At 40.7% G+C, this 15,032-nt stretch overlaps 2 protein-coding genes across 2 annotated transcripts in view; one reads left to right on the top strand and one right to left on the bottom strand.

Annotated features, from left to right (window-relative positions):
- On the bottom strand, positions 1–14,816 carry LOC146286441 (cytosolic 5'-nucleotidase 1A-like). The gene is made up of 6 exons (XM_084699902.1): positions 14,649–14,816; positions 14,378–14,545; positions 2,186–2,315; positions 1,886–2,008; positions 1,609–1,793; positions 1–1,420 (listed from the first exon to the last, which is right to left on the bottom strand). The coding sequence occupies exons 1-6, from the start codon at positions 14,727–14,729 to the stop codon at positions 1,055–1,057; spliced, it is 1,053 nt and encodes a 350-aa protein (XP_084556028.1). The 5' UTR covers positions 14,730–14,816; the 3' UTR covers positions 1–1,054.
- Positions 6,218–15,032, top strand: part of cpsf2 (cleavage and polyadenylation specific factor 2) — a 29,940-nt gene continuing 21,125 nt past the window's right edge. The window contains exon 1 of the mRNA XM_084699901.1: positions 6,218–6,236. The gene's annotated coding sequence lies outside the window, so the exon portion shown is untranslated. The remainder of the gene's footprint in view (positions 6,237–15,032) is intronic.

The raw sequence follows: 15,032 nt of genomic DNA, 5'->3' as shown, positions 1-15,032 counted from the left end.
TTCATGTAAATCCTTTATTTACAAATAGTAACCTCCTTACCTTATGTGCAAAACCAAGTGACACTAAAAGGCTGAGAAATACAATTTAAGAAATTGCCTTGCTTCAGAACTCCCTTCACAAGCAACCTTTCGGGCCTTGACTACAGTACAAAGGTGCTACTGGTGTCAGTGTGTCTCGCCACATTCTATCAGTCTTGCCTTTTTGTAGGCTTGTAAAGCTAAAAATTACACAAAGCAGGTGGCCATTATTGACTTTGCGGTGAATCAATTAATCTTGGTTTCAAGGCACAAAAATAAATGCATAGCAGGAATGTGTGGGTGCAACACAGATGATACAATGATGTGATTTGACACTGCAACAAACATGTCAAATTGTGCTATTCAATTGATTATAGTATGGTAATTATATATAAAATTAACATTCCAATACATAAAATCTATTCAATTCAATAAAAAGGGGAGGTGATATAGTCTCTCCAAAGGGTTGTGGACAGAAGAGTTGAGGTGAATGTTACGGCCACAGCCACAGCCTGGTCCCTGCCCCTTTTACACCCCCTGCTGGTTCTCCTATGTTATCCTACCTAGACCCTCACCACCTGCTGCCCATTACCTCATCATCCTGCATACTTCAACCCGGCTTTCCAACCACGCCTCATCAGATCGTTGTCACAGCTACTGTGATAGTATGCACTTTTAGACCCTCAAATATGCCTTAGAAAATTGCCTTTACTAAAACCTATTTTTCTTTGAACACAGAATCCGTGTACCTAGTACCTGTCTGCCTGCCAACCTACTGGTTCACAATCTCAAGACTACACCCCAATAAAATCACCTCAGACTACTCCTGCCTCAGTGTATCTGTGCTGCGTTTGGGTCCACTCTGCACTACACCGCAACAGTAAATGATTCCCTATTTCAGTCGCCCAATTAAAGCCCCGTATTTCCCATTTAAGAGTATAAAATATAGACAAAAGCACTCAACAATTATAAAATGTCAAACACTAAGAAATTCAGGGCACACCCATAGGTGTTTGTATTGAGAATGATGTTACATTTACTTGTCTTTTGCAGGCTGCTCAATAAGTTTGCTCTTATGGTACTTCTGCCCAATCCCATAAGGCACATGCGCAGAGATAGTCCCAAGTTCTTTTGCCCCCTCGATATGGAACATCTGGTCATCAAAGAAGATGTGTGGCTGGATTTTCTGCAGAAGGGGCCCTTTAGGTGCCCCAGCCAGGAAGAGGGCCTCATCGATCTCTAGGCCCCAGCTCCTCAAAGTCTTCAGGACACGGGCCCCTGAGCTGGCAGCACTGCGGGCTGTTACCAGGTAGGTACGTATGGGGCAGGTGAAACGCTCATTCTTAGCATAGAACTTCTTCTGAAGCTTCCCAAGTTCCTCCAAGAAACACTTCAATGGACCCTGAGTACACAGGACAGATATATTACTTCAAATCAGCATACCAAAAATACCTGAATGTAATCCAAGTGAAATCTGCATTAATTATGAAATTATTCAATTTTGATTTCTCAACCTAAATAAGTACATTCTTTTTCATTGAAAGAAGTTATTGCAGTTTTTCATATGGGAACGACAGCTTGAATATTTACTTGTGCGAGAGGTTTGTTTTGAAACTCTTTCTCATGCTCAAAAAATGTATCCAAGCCGTGTTTTTTCACAATAATTTCTGACTCATCAGAAAACAGCACAGCATCCCCATCAAAGGCCACTTTTAACTGGGTGTCGCTCAACTGGTTTCTCATGTCTGGATTAAACATGGTGGCAGCAGCAATGCCTGAATTTAACGTGAAAGAACAGAGAAAAACTTTTTTCAGAACAGTGTCCACAGGAAAACAGACATACAATATGAGAAGCAGAATCACCAACCCTCGTCAATGGCCTCTGTGACTTTCTTAGAATCCTTAGATAGGTAGAGGTTGGTCATATAAGCTTTAAGATAGCCAATGGGGCTTCTTCCTCCGGTCATGCAAAATCTCTCTATAGTTAAATCTGCAAGGAGTAATATCAATCCAAAATCAGGTTAGAAGCCAAACAATGACAGCATCAATAATATATTAAATAATGAAGGTAACAGTGGCCCAAAAGCCACTTTGCAAACATTACACCAAGTAGAGTAGGGAAGCTTACAACAATGAGGAGAGCTAATGTAAAGTATATTTTGCTTACCATAGTGATTGATACTATTGATAAGGCGCACCCCAACCTGAGCATGGTTATTTGTCATCAAGACGATGTCAAACAGCTCCTCACTTTCAGGGTAGAGCTCCCTCAACCGAGAATTCACTGTCATCAAAGCCTGTCAGGTTACAATTTACACAAGGATTATAAAACAATGATGGAATTGGTTGTGTGTTGCGGCTAGCAGTTTTGATAGATTGTAATAGCAATTATACAATAACACGCTTGTAAGCATAGTAAATACAGTAAGCTATTTGCCTTTGTTTGATATCACCATATTGTGACAACATATGCAGTGATCCCATATAGTAGTGGCATTTTCATCTTAATCATAAGTTCTGACAACAATTAATTGTTATAGTTTTTTTTTATGTCAACTTAATCATATTTTAATCAACTTAATTAATGATCCCTGATAGCTCAGTGGTTAAGGATGTTGGACACTGTGTTAGGGGTCTTGTGTTTAAATATGGATGATCCGACCGGTTCGATTGCCGTCGTGCAAAATAACGTTATGTCCTTCACCCTACTTGCATTGGGGGGAATGTCCCTGTACTTACTGTGAGTTGCTCTCCATATTTGAACTTTTTTCAGGCATTCCTTATGTACAAATGAGAATTTTGATGAAGGATTATCAGAGAAGGTAACGGCCGCCAACATCATTCTCGTACCTTATGAGTAGCCTGAAAGGACAATGCTCCTTTCAAAGTTTGTAGATTATTTAACCTTTTGATGTGGGCATAGGGGGCTATGTCGTGTTGTTAAATTGTGTTCCCCCAGACCATAGACCTAATACATCTATGACTGCTTTGACGTAAGCATAATATATCCCCATTTCATATTGGTTTCAAACCTAGCTGAATTCAGCAAAAATGTTTCTATGAAAAAGCTTCCAAAAATAATGAGAAATATAACTGCAAGCAGTAATGGCGGATTCCTCCAAACATTGTGAACCATTGAATTTTTTTTATTCTTGACAAATTGTAACTGTATAGAAAAATCAATGCTGCTGACTTACCAAGGGGATACCAAATCTGACCAATTCCAAATATAGCTGCAAGCAGCAATGAGGTGGCCAAGCAGTCAAATAACCCAGAAAACATTTTAGACATCCTCAGAAGAGGGTAACAAGTACACGCAGCAAGTTTGGGGTGAATCCATCAAAGATTTGCTGAGATACAACCCAACTTCCTGTTTGCTGGCTTAACGGCACATTTTGATTGCCTGTACCGGAAAAACGGTTTCGAAAATCAGAAAACCATGTGTTAGCTTTTGTGAGGCTTGGTCTGAAGATAATCTCTGCTAAATTTGGTGAAGATTTGACAACATGTGTAGGAGGAGTACAGAAAAATCGTTTTTCAATGAATTCAAAATGGCGGCCGCATAAATTCGGCTATTATCACAAATAATGAGTCACACACGGGATGTCCCAAGATATCATGAGACAAAGGAATTACTCAATAAAGGCAAACAAATCAATAATTATTGGCCAAAACACACTTTTGCTTCCTGCGGCCACGCCCAGTGATCACATGACACCAAATTGTGTAGATATCCTCAGAAGAGGGTTCCGAGTCATCATACCAAGTTTGGTGTTGATATCTTGAAGATTTGCTGAGATATGACTTCACTTCCTGTTTGGCTGCTTTTCTGCTGAATTTGATTGGCTGTACCGGACAAACGGTTGTGAGGAACAACATTCTAATCGATAACTTTTGTGAGGCTTGGTCTGAAGATCATCTCTGGTAATGTTGAAGAAGATTTGACAAAAATTGTAGGAGGAGTAGGCTTTCAAAGGTTTTTGATAAAACCGGAAATTGCGGAAAATCTATATTGATTGGTTGGGGGCTTGCTCCAGAAACACCTAGTAGAGGTGACATTAAAAGGTATGGTATCTGCCTTTGAAATCACTTTTATTGAGACTGTAGACAAAAGGAAAAACAACCCATGCCTAAATTAACATTAATCTGAGAACTTTGTTGTCAGAGTTGTTAACTTGCTTATTGTAACTCTCACACATGGATGCATTTTTTTTTAACAATTTGCATGCAGGGTGGATACAATAGGCCTACAATATTATTGAACAGAACAGAATGGCTGAACGCATCTACAGTTGTGGCCAAAAGAATTGGCAGGGATTTTGTGTTTGCAAAATTTTGTGTTTGCAAAGTTTGCTTAATTATTGTGCTGAGTGATCAGATGGATTTTAAATAAAAGCTTCATTGGCCCCAAAAGATTTACTATATTATAAAAACCCATATTTCACTGTGGTTGGGCCCTGGCATAAAATGACCAGTTAACATAATTTCATTCAATCATATCATCAGCACAGGAAAATGTCCTCAGTATATCAACGAGTTCTGGTCAGGTGAAGTCACTATCATTATGATTGGATTTTAAGAGCAGATTGATTGGTATTGAATGTGTTGGCCGATATCGGTATTATTGTTTTCCAGTAAACCATAGAAACATGTTAAAACACGAATGTTTTACCATATTATGGAACACCCCGTGTTCCATATATAATTATGCCTGACACGGAGCAGGCTTGTTCAAAAGTATAAGTTGCCTTGGTCATGTAGCTAGAACTAGAATAAGCCACTTTAATGGAACGGAACTCTCGCTTAAGTAAGCCAAAATAAGTCTTTCTTTTCCTTAATCGACTTTGATGGAACACCCCGTGTTCCATCAAATAAACACAAAATATATAGCCATATTAACCACGATATCACAGACTCTTATGACACCACATATCTTTTGGGGTTATTGGTTTGAGGTTCATCCAAAACAGCTGGTAATTACCTGTTAGGGTTACCTTGCCATGATTATCAGAAGTAGAATCATGTCTGCGCCCACGTTTATTTATCATGCAGCGACGATCTAAGTATTACTTTGCAATATGTGGTGTTATAAGAGTCTGTGATATTGTGGTTAATATGGTTATTGCCTATAGACAACTCCAAATACGTGATGAGTAGCTTACATTCGGGTAGTGTCTACGGTAACTCGTTGATTCAGAAGAACCAAAACATGTTGCCTGAAGGCCAACGTACTTTAATGGGCATATATGTAACTTTAGTGACGATAACATTAATGTGTCTCAGTAGCTCACGGTGAAATGCAATGGATAAAGGCAACGCATCAGTTTTTGCTTGTGGAATCGAATCCCACTCAAATCTTTTATTTTCTTAGCTTCCATTTATTATGGTGTGAATGGCTGTAATGTAGTGCTCACTACATTTGTTCAGAATATACAATTATGAAATGAATTGATTTCAAAAGATAAAGCGACGAAACACTCAGCCATAGGCTACACAAATCGCATAGGAAACAAATGTTTACATCTTGTGTTACGCGTATTTTGATCGTATTGTCTGGGTTAGCAGCGACGTTCTTAGTATGATTTTTTGATATGTGGTGTCAGAAGGAGCTTTGATGTCGTGGTAAATACGGCTGTAGCCTCCAAACAACCCCAAATATGTGATTAGTAGCCTACATTCGGGTAGTGTCTATGGGAACCAGTTGATTCAGAAGAAGCCAAATCAAAATGTTACCTGAAGGCCAACGTAGTTAAGATAGACGGAACCAGTTGGCTAACCTAAAAGAGCTGGCATAGCTCGCGGTGTAAAGCAGCTGACTTTCATGTGTACATCTTTTTGCTCTAGTGTGATAGAATCCCACTTCATGCGGGCCTGCAAATGTTTTATTTTTTTCTCCATTTATTTTGTCGCGAATGGTAGTCTAATGTAGTGCGCACGTAGCCCATGGGCCTACTTTCATATTTGCCGCAGCAAATATGAGATCTGACTTGAAAATTGCCAGTAATATGTACGTGAATTTGTGACGAATCTGGTGATAGAGGCAGACCTATAGAGGTGCACAGCTGGGGAACCAGTTAAATTGGGAACCAGTTGGGACGTAACACCGGTGTTGATTCTTTGGCGCACCGCCACAAATAATTCTATGTGTAGGAAACACTGGTATACGAATGAGCGAATAGTGTTTTACTGAATGCGCATTGTGACTGTCTCCTGACCAAGTAAGTGACTTTAAACTTGTAGTTTTTGTTGTGTTTATGCTAAATCTTGTGTCTGAGTAGAGCTGAGAGACAGCAGCTATCCAGGCCGTTAAGTAGCAAGCTAGAGATCGACTGTTTAGGCCGATTTATACTTCTGCGTTTTTACGCACACGCACGCGGGGAACGCCCTCTCCGTCAAGAAACACCCTCTCCGTATCCTCTCCGAGCCCCTCGCAGAGCTCTGCGTGCACTTCCTGATTTTCCTGACTATCCGCAGAGCCTGTTTGAGAGCCTTGCCACTCCCTATTAAGCCCCACTGTACCGAATTTGGCTGCAGTTCCACCAGAGTTCCACTGGGGGTGATCGCAAGCGAGTGCATGTTGAATGGGAGTCTATGGAGCTAAATGGCTAATATGGTCTCTTTCGCCTGATTGTCGTTGAAAAATCTCCGATTTGATTGTAGTTTGTGCATGTTCAACATGGATTATAGGTCGAAAGTTGAATGAAGGAGTACTCATGTCCTTTTGATTTCTTACATGGTGAGTCGTTGTTGCTCATAACACGCTAGCATTCTGCTAATAAATGCTGATTGGTTAGTGAAGGACTGGTACGACCAGAGCTCCCGCTTGATGGCATCCGAAGCGGAATCAGAATGTCAGAGCATAAGCAACATTAGCAACAACATTAGCAAGCCAAAACTCTTTCTAGCATGTGTATTGACAGGGAGAGCCTAACCTGTCAGCTGCGTTGTCGATGCCCTGAGAGAAAAAAGTAAGTGACCAGAGCTTGCCGTCAAGCAGTAGCTCTGGTCGTACGATGTGTATGACGTCAAAAACATTTTCAAAAGCTTTTTAGAACAGAAAGGCGACTTTCAAAAAATCTAAAACCCGGCAGTGTGTATTTTTTTGGCCTCCCCTTTCGAATTCAGAATTCAAATTACTGGACAAAAAATTATATCCTGAGAAAAGTGGATTTTGAGGGGTACCGCTCCATAGACCTCCATTCATTCTGCATTCGCTCGTTAGCGCCCTCACATGGAATTTCAACCAGTTCAGAACCCGGAAGTTTCCAGAGAGTGGCAGTTCTCTCTATATTAGACATTCTCTGCTATCCGTCTGTCCGTCCGTCATTTTACGGATACCCCTTGGCTGTGATTGGTCCGTATTAAGAACCGCTTGCATCAGGAGCGGGGTTGCCGTGACCAACAAGAGAACAGAATCCTTTGACCGTCATTGTTCGAAGTCTTTACAATTCATATTTCAGCTAAACAGTACATGTCAATCAGCATCTGAATTAAAATGTGACGAGAAATGGGCAGTGTAGTTGCTAAGAATGTGTTTATTTTATTGATGAAGCGGCTAATTTGTAAATTTGCTCCGACTTTTCAATAACCTTGCGAGCATTGCAGTTCAGCGCCATCTACTGTTCTGGCGGTGAATTGCTTTCAGCACGCAGAGCCGTCGGAGTAGTATAAATTAAACCAATCCGTCCGACTCTCCCTTATTGAGAGACTTTTTGCTCTTGTAGGTTAGTTATAACAAAGTTAACTCTTGTACTCGCTGTGAAATATTTTACTGTTGATTGTTCTTCTACAGGTACAGACTTGCACTTTTTGGGGTTCATGTTGTTTTAATTTGTAACTTGTATAACTGCATGCTCTTATGGGTCTTCCCTTTGCCACATGTTTAGTTTTTCACAATTTATGCTTCATGTTTTGGCTGCTTGCAGTGTTTGGGACTACCTCGTTGTTATGATCAGTGACCTACGCTCTTTTGTAAAGCTCTCTCTTGGAAGTCGCTTTGGATAAAAGCGTCTGCTAAATGCATAAATGTAAATGTAATGTAAATGTATACCTTGCTGTCATAGAAAATACCAGCGCACTGTGTAGATTTGAACATAGTCAAAATGGCGGTTTCAATATAATGTATTTAGTTTGTACAAACATCGTTTTAACAGAGCACTCTGGACCCGTCATAGCGAAAGACATGCAGATGTAACCTACAGGTCGTTTGAGAGAGGAGTGAAGAACAAACCTAAAACCTTGCCTTATATAAACTTAGAACAAATGGTTCTTCTGATGGTCAATCTATCAATATAGCGGTCTCTGTGATTGGCCAGCACTACTCAGTGACAGTTTGAAACAATACATCTCCATACCAATTGTCTCACTGTTCTTTGATGTGACATCTCTCCCCAAACCAGTAGATAATAAAGCCCTAGGAGTTGGTCAGCCAAATGGTCAACTGTCCTTTGTGTGGTCATCTTCAAACAGTACTTTTAATTAACACAAACAATGAAACAGGACACAGTCCTTCTAGCCAAAGTTCAGAGCAACTGCCTCATTGACCCCTTCAACTACTTCTCCCCCAGGTCATAAATCCCTTAACCCTTGTGCTGCCTTCGGGTCACATGATCAAAAGGTTCATAACGAACCATCGTTGTGTTTACCCAATTTTACCCAATACAAAAGCAACAATTTTTTTTCTTTATTTTAACCTTCGCAATGTGGGGGGTCTGAGACAGCCCAACGGTTAAAAGATGCTTCACTTTGTTTTTGTATGCGGTAAAGTTGTTGCAAACGACGGTGGGTCACAATGACTGATTGGTCAGAATGACCCGAGGAGAACACAAGGGTTAAAACAATACAAGATGCTTTACCCATCCTCCAGAGTAAAATACCCACAGAGCCAACAGCACCCCACATTCCTTTGAACTCAACTTAATTATCTTCCCTTCCTGTCTCTTACCAATGAACATAGAAGCTTATAGATTTCATACACATACATTTATGCATATGACCAACATTTCTACCACACCTGCTCCAAAGCAGTACCTGAATATTATCATCAGTTTTCCAGGTAATCTTGAATCAAGGAGACTTTTTATTTAATTGTATAAAGTATTTTCATTGTCAAGCCTCTTATTTCTTCATCCTCTCCTTGTGGCTTCCCCAATGTTATCGGTGCAATATACTGTCCCCATGGGTGTATCCAGGCCAGACTCTGAGGGTGACTGCCTGGTTGGACTGAACAATTAATTGTATTTGCGATAATATCGCGATGTGACAAAACGAGATTTTGGAATCACAAAGGCTGCGATTTTACCTTGGTGCACGTTACATTTTACTTTGACCTGTACGATGGCCTCAGGCTCGACGGAACCTGACACAACAGACACTTTGCCAATATTGTCTTGAAAAAAGATGCTGCGCAGTGTCAAGTATTGTGCAAACCCTGCCTGGCTAACGTTGCTACCTCACGGGACAACACCAGCAACCTAATTTGGCCCTAAAAAACACCACAAAGCCATGTACGATGGTTAAAATGCTGAACACCAGTGTGTCAAATACGCCAAATAACATCAGACAGGATCACTGATCAAAATTTTTCAAAGCCTAACTCCATATTCATGTATGAAATTAATCAAGCAGTAACAGCGTTCATCACGAAAGATATGCCCCTCAATGATACACATAGGATCACTATGGCTGGTTGGTTAGGCTACTGACTGGATCAGAAATTTTCAGACAGTGTTCCTTTTTCTTTTAAGATTGAACCTTTAGATGCGTGAGTTCTAAATATTGCCACCCGTCCCCACAGTGCAAGTTTTTTTCCCCAAAATGGTAGCTAGCTAGCTTTAGTTAAGACAGTGCCGTTGTGTTGTGACTTCCGGGTCATAACACAAAAATCTATGCAAAATTGAGAAAGAAGATTTCCACACACTATTTTAATTCCCGATTTCCATGTTTAAGCACTTCAAAGAAAATCAGATAACGGGTAATTTTTTGGTTTTCCGTTTTCTATTATCAAAAAAAAAAAAACGGAAAATGGGACATTTTCAGTTTTTCTATTTCTAAATGGTAGTTTAGCCCAAATGAGCTATTTCCCAATTTTGGTTTTCTAATAAATAAATAAAAATCTGTTGGCCGCAAAGTAGGCCTTCACAGACCGTACACCAGGGCCGGATTAAGACATTTTGAAGCCTGGGGCTAATTATCAGAATGAGGCCCTATATCACCCCAACGCACATAATGACACGCACACAAACCCACACCAGGTGCACTGACACATCAGAGCTTTAAAGTCCACAGAGCCACTCTATAAAAATGATCAGTTTAAACATGTGACTCACCATCATCATCAGTGATATTAAAAGGCCCGTTTTTGCTTATTTTCAATGCAAACTCATCAATGAGCTCTTCAAAATCCAGTTGGCGCAGTATGTCATGCTCTATTGACTAGGGATGCACCAAATCCAGGATTTGGTTTCGGCCAAATATTGGGCTTTTTGACGGGAGTCGGTTTCGGCCGAACCTAAGATTTTTTTTCCACCGGACCCGAACCCTACACTTGCACTTAACGCGCTACGCTGGTTGAAATAGTGACGCCGCCCTTGTCAAATATTTACTATAGTGTTAACATTTTAAATGCGTTAAGAACACCTTCATTCAGAATCAGCTACGTAGCAGGTCGACTGACTGATTTCTTTCTCATACAGTTCAGTAGCGTCACAGTGCATTTCCCTGTTGAAGCCCAGCTTCAATGGGCTGCTTTGAACAGTTTTTTTCAATGCTTCGAAACTATACGGTCATTGGATAAATGCTGCGATGAGGTCCCGCCCGCGAACGCTCAGCGTCTCTGGGGCGAATGGAGGAGTGGGCTGGCCTGGACGCTCGGCTTCTGCTTGATGATTGGAGGGTCTGTCGAAAGACTGCGTCTCCTTTTGATTGACAGCCATTTAGTACTGTAAAGAGTTGCCGAAGCTATTCGAAGCTAGACATTTTCGCACGTTATTTTTGTTTTCGCTCTGAATGATTCTAATGTTATGCGCGGTGCCGTCGACCCACTCGGCATCTGGCAACCTGAGGCCCACCTGGTCGCGAGGCCCAGGGCTGCAGCCCCTAAAGGCCATTGCCTTAATCAGGCCCTGCCATACATACAAGTACGATGCGTGTGCACTACAGCGGAGCGGCGGCAAGGGGCGTTGGCTTCCAATTCATTTTTAATGAAATCGGGCATTGACGCTCGCATAGAGCATTGTAGGAAGGCGAGCAGAGCGTTGCAAGTTGGATTTTCTCAACTTTATGTAAATAAGGAGCGTGAGAACGCTAGCGTTGGCCAATTGTATTGGTTTCTTGTTTCTTGTAACGTAGCAACTGTTGGTCATGGTAAACATTTCTAGATTTTACAATTTCAAGATGGAGGAGAAACTTATCGTCTCTGCACATCCAGTTTTGTTCAGAACAAAGTTGCGTAATGTGACAAGCCTGAATTTAAAGATTCCATTAAAATAATAATGCTTGGTGCAGGGTTGCCGATGTAGTCAGTGTTCCTGGTGTATTTTTATACTTTAAATTCAGTGTTGTCACATTGCGTGACTGTTCTGTGCCACTGCTAGAGCTAGCTCGCTAGTCCAGCCGACAAACGTCTGGTTGAGTGACCAGTGGCGTATTATGTATTCTATTGTAATCTTGCACTCTGAAAATATTGTCTTTTTACACGAATGTTGTGTGAAAGTGGTATTCTGATCTATATTGGGAATAGCCTACATGATCCTAAGTCTACATGCTTGCCCTTACAAAAAAGAAGTATACTTCAAGTTTATATTGTAAGTATACTTAGTATAAAAAGTATACTATTATCATGTTACTTAAAGTATACTAGCAGTGTACTTATTTATATACTTTCTTTGTACTAAGTAAACTGAATTGGCCCACTTTTTAGGTCATTTAGTACACTTTAAAGTACACTTGTAGTGTATTTCAAGGTTTACTTTTGAATACTGCAAAGTACCCTGTGTAGTGAACTTTCAGTTCATCAAGTATACTTCCTCAAGTACTTCAAAGTATACTTTAGAATACTCTAATGTAACCTGTGTAGTGCACTTTGAGTTCATGAAGTATACTTCCTAAAGAACCTCAAAGTATACTTTGCAATACTTTCAAGTGCACTCTCATTTAATGTATGTACGGAAACAAGTAAACTTCTAAATGTAATTTTACTATTATTTACTAATGTTGAAATGTTTATGGGCCCCTCAAACGCCTCAGATCTTCAGTCACTTGGCGAGAGTAGGGCCCTCGTAACAATTTACTGCAGATTCAAAATCAAAATTTCTAAAGTGTTTTCATTGATTTATTGGCTAACGTTTGGACAACTTGGCTGGCTAGTGGCTAGAATGTGCCACAAGTTTGAAGTTTGTACGGTCTATTTTGACAAAGATGTTGAAGAAACACTGAAAATGGTGTGTATTCAAATGGCTGCTAGATTTTTTCGGGATTCAGGCTGTCTACCCTTTTACCCCGGTCCCTAAATATGACACGGAGCCTGAACAGAGGTACAAATATGAATGTCTGTTGAATCTCGAATATAAAACTGATTTCACCTCAGTCTCAGTCGGCACAGTGGGGAGGGTGGTTGGAGTCGTCTAGTGCTGCATTCACTTGCAGTGGGACATAGTGGGCCCAAAATTTGCGAGCGAATTACGTTTTACGAAAACCCGTGGAATTTCAAATAGAATGCATTGGTCTGAGGCAAAATTTAAATAAGCTTGTCAACTGATTATGTCTGTATTCTTTTCAAAATGTTTAACCTGTAAACAGAGACCATTTCCACCAGTGTAGGTAGTAGCCTAGGTCTGTGATAGCAATAAAAGGAAGTCTATCAACCCTAAAACTAATACAGTAGCTAACGTTTACGTTAGACTATAGCCAATATTAAAACGTTAGTCAAAAATGTTCAGATTCAGCCCTGAAGAATTGACACGGAAACACTTAACCAAAATTACAGGAATAGACAGGGACAGTGAGTGTTCAGGCAATCTTTATGCGGATGGATCAATACTTTTCTGCAAAGTCTGTCAACATTCAATCGACCATAGCCTATTCCGCGTCAAACTGTTGTGGAACATCTTCGGTCGCTCTGACAAAAGAACAGGAAGGCTATCGTAGCCTAATTCCGCAGTTTTTTAGTCTGAATAACATGTATGACTATGTTTAGCTTGTGTTCTGCTCCTCTCTCTTACCAACTGTCTCTGGAGGAGGGGATCCCTCTCTGAATTGCCCCTCCCAAGGTTTCTTCAATTTTTTCTCCCATTGGGAGGGTTTCTGGGATTTTTTCCTTGTCTTCCTTGAGGGTTTAGGTTGGTTGAGGGGCAGTTCTATGGGCGTATGTGAAGCCCTCTGTGACATGCTTGCGTGTAAAAATGGCTATACAAATAAATTCGATTTAATTTGATTTGATGTAACATGCAGAACATGTAAAAAAAAATTGACAGATTTTTTTGGGCTTGTATAGAAATTCGCTCTCACAAATGTACAAGTGGGTAGGGGGGTTTGAGTTGTGTAGTGCTGCATTCACTTGCAGTGGGATATTAAAAATTTGCTGTGGCAAATGTCCAACTCTGCGGAGTGGGGAGGGAGTCGTCTCATGCTGCATTCGCTTACAGTCGGATATTAGAAATTCGCTCTCGCAAATGTCAGATGAGCCACAACTTTTCTTTGTTTTCAAAGCTTCCAACTGGGGTGGCAGCTGGGGTGGCAAGGCTATTTTTAGGGTGGCAGTTGCCACCTCGTGCCACCCCGGTAGATCCGCCCCTGATCCAGATTTCTGAACAGGTCCTGTCATAGCAACGAAATGTAGTTTATTCTGACATTAGTAGCTTAACCTTAGATCAATAAATGACATCGCAAAACAAAAAACGACTCATACCATTTATAGGCGAGACGGGGAGTTCATTGGGTTCATTATGATACAGGCTACATTTTACTAAAGCAACAATACAATGTTTATGTTTGCTTTTTTAAGTAATGGTGAGTATATCATTGGTTATAATTTCTCAAAATATTTAGGACGAACATGATTATTGCTGGCATCGCGATTCGCGACTGTGCCCCACCACGGCTGTGCCCCACCACGGCTGTGCCCAAGAAAGCTTTCCCCCCTTGGGCAGCCCTGCGTGCCGGTTAGCGCAACTGAACGTAAGTGGAACGGCTTGAGGCTTTAAGTCTAAGTTGACGTTTATCTAAGTGAGACTTTTTCGTGTTAGCGCGTCTTACGTTAACGACGTTGATGCAACACCCCTCAGGTCTGTAAAACACACAACACTGCCTAGATTAAGAAATTATGGTAGCCTTCAATGGGGCATCCTGTAATTAGAATTACCTTCACAAAAGGAAACGCAGCCCCTGCTTTCAGGGGCTCGTCCTCGTTCTTCTGTTGATATTGAACATACTTCTCGAGGCCCTCTTCCTCAAATATCTTTCTCTCCGCAACCATGTCGAATAAGGTGCGAGATGAGACAGCGATGGTAACTGCATTTTGTGGCTTGGGCTAATGGGTAAACACAAAGTAAAAAATGTCAAAATTAAAACTTTAGATGTAGTCTAATCCATTCACGACAATCTAGTCTTCTAAAACACAAATAATGACTTACGGGTCTAGGTTTTTTTGTTTTTAAGTTATCGAAAACGGCTTTTGCTTCAACCCAAGCTTTTTCTTCTCCATTGTCATTCATTGCTGGCAGATTATCTTTGATTTCGCTTAAATTGTGTGTAGAATATATTACGTTTTTAACTGCTGTCCCAGGAACGGAAAATAAGGAAATGAATAGCTCACATGGGCGTGTACATTACCCATGATGCATAAGACACATTCCTTTGCACATCCTTTTTTCTTGAACTTGAATAGCGGGGTTTAGATTTTATTATACTTTTTGAAAAAAGAACACTACGAGCCCCCCCCCCCCCCCATAAACGCACACTTGCGTACTTCATTATTATCAGTTTGTTTTTTGGTTTTTCTGTTTTAAAACCAGAAC

This window comes from Hypomesus nipponensis, chromosome 6 (assembly GCF_054491055.1).
Source record: "Hypomesus nipponensis isolate SF chromosome 6, ASM5449105v1, whole genome shotgun sequence".
Classification (NCBI taxonomy): Eukaryota; Metazoa; Chordata; class Actinopteri; order Osmeriformes; family Osmeridae; genus Hypomesus; species Hypomesus nipponensis.
The sequence above is the reverse complement of the archived record's forward strand: the minus strand, read 5'-3'. Positions and strand labels throughout refer to the sequence as shown.

Excerpts from the sequence above, each read along its gene's own strand:
- LOC146286441 (XM_084699902.1), bottom strand. The coding sequence starts at position 14,729 with ATGAATGACAATGGAGAAGAAAAAGCTTGGGTTGAAGCAAAAGCCGTT. Across the intron at positions 2,316-14,377 it reads CTGCGTTTCCTTTTGTGAAG|GCTTTGATGACAGTGAATTC; the intron begins GTAATTCTAATT and ends GTAACCTGACAG. Across the intron at positions 1,794-1,885 it reads CACAGAGGCCATTGACGAGG|GCATTGCTGCTGCCACCATG; the intron begins GTTGGTGATTCT and ends CGTTAAATTCAG.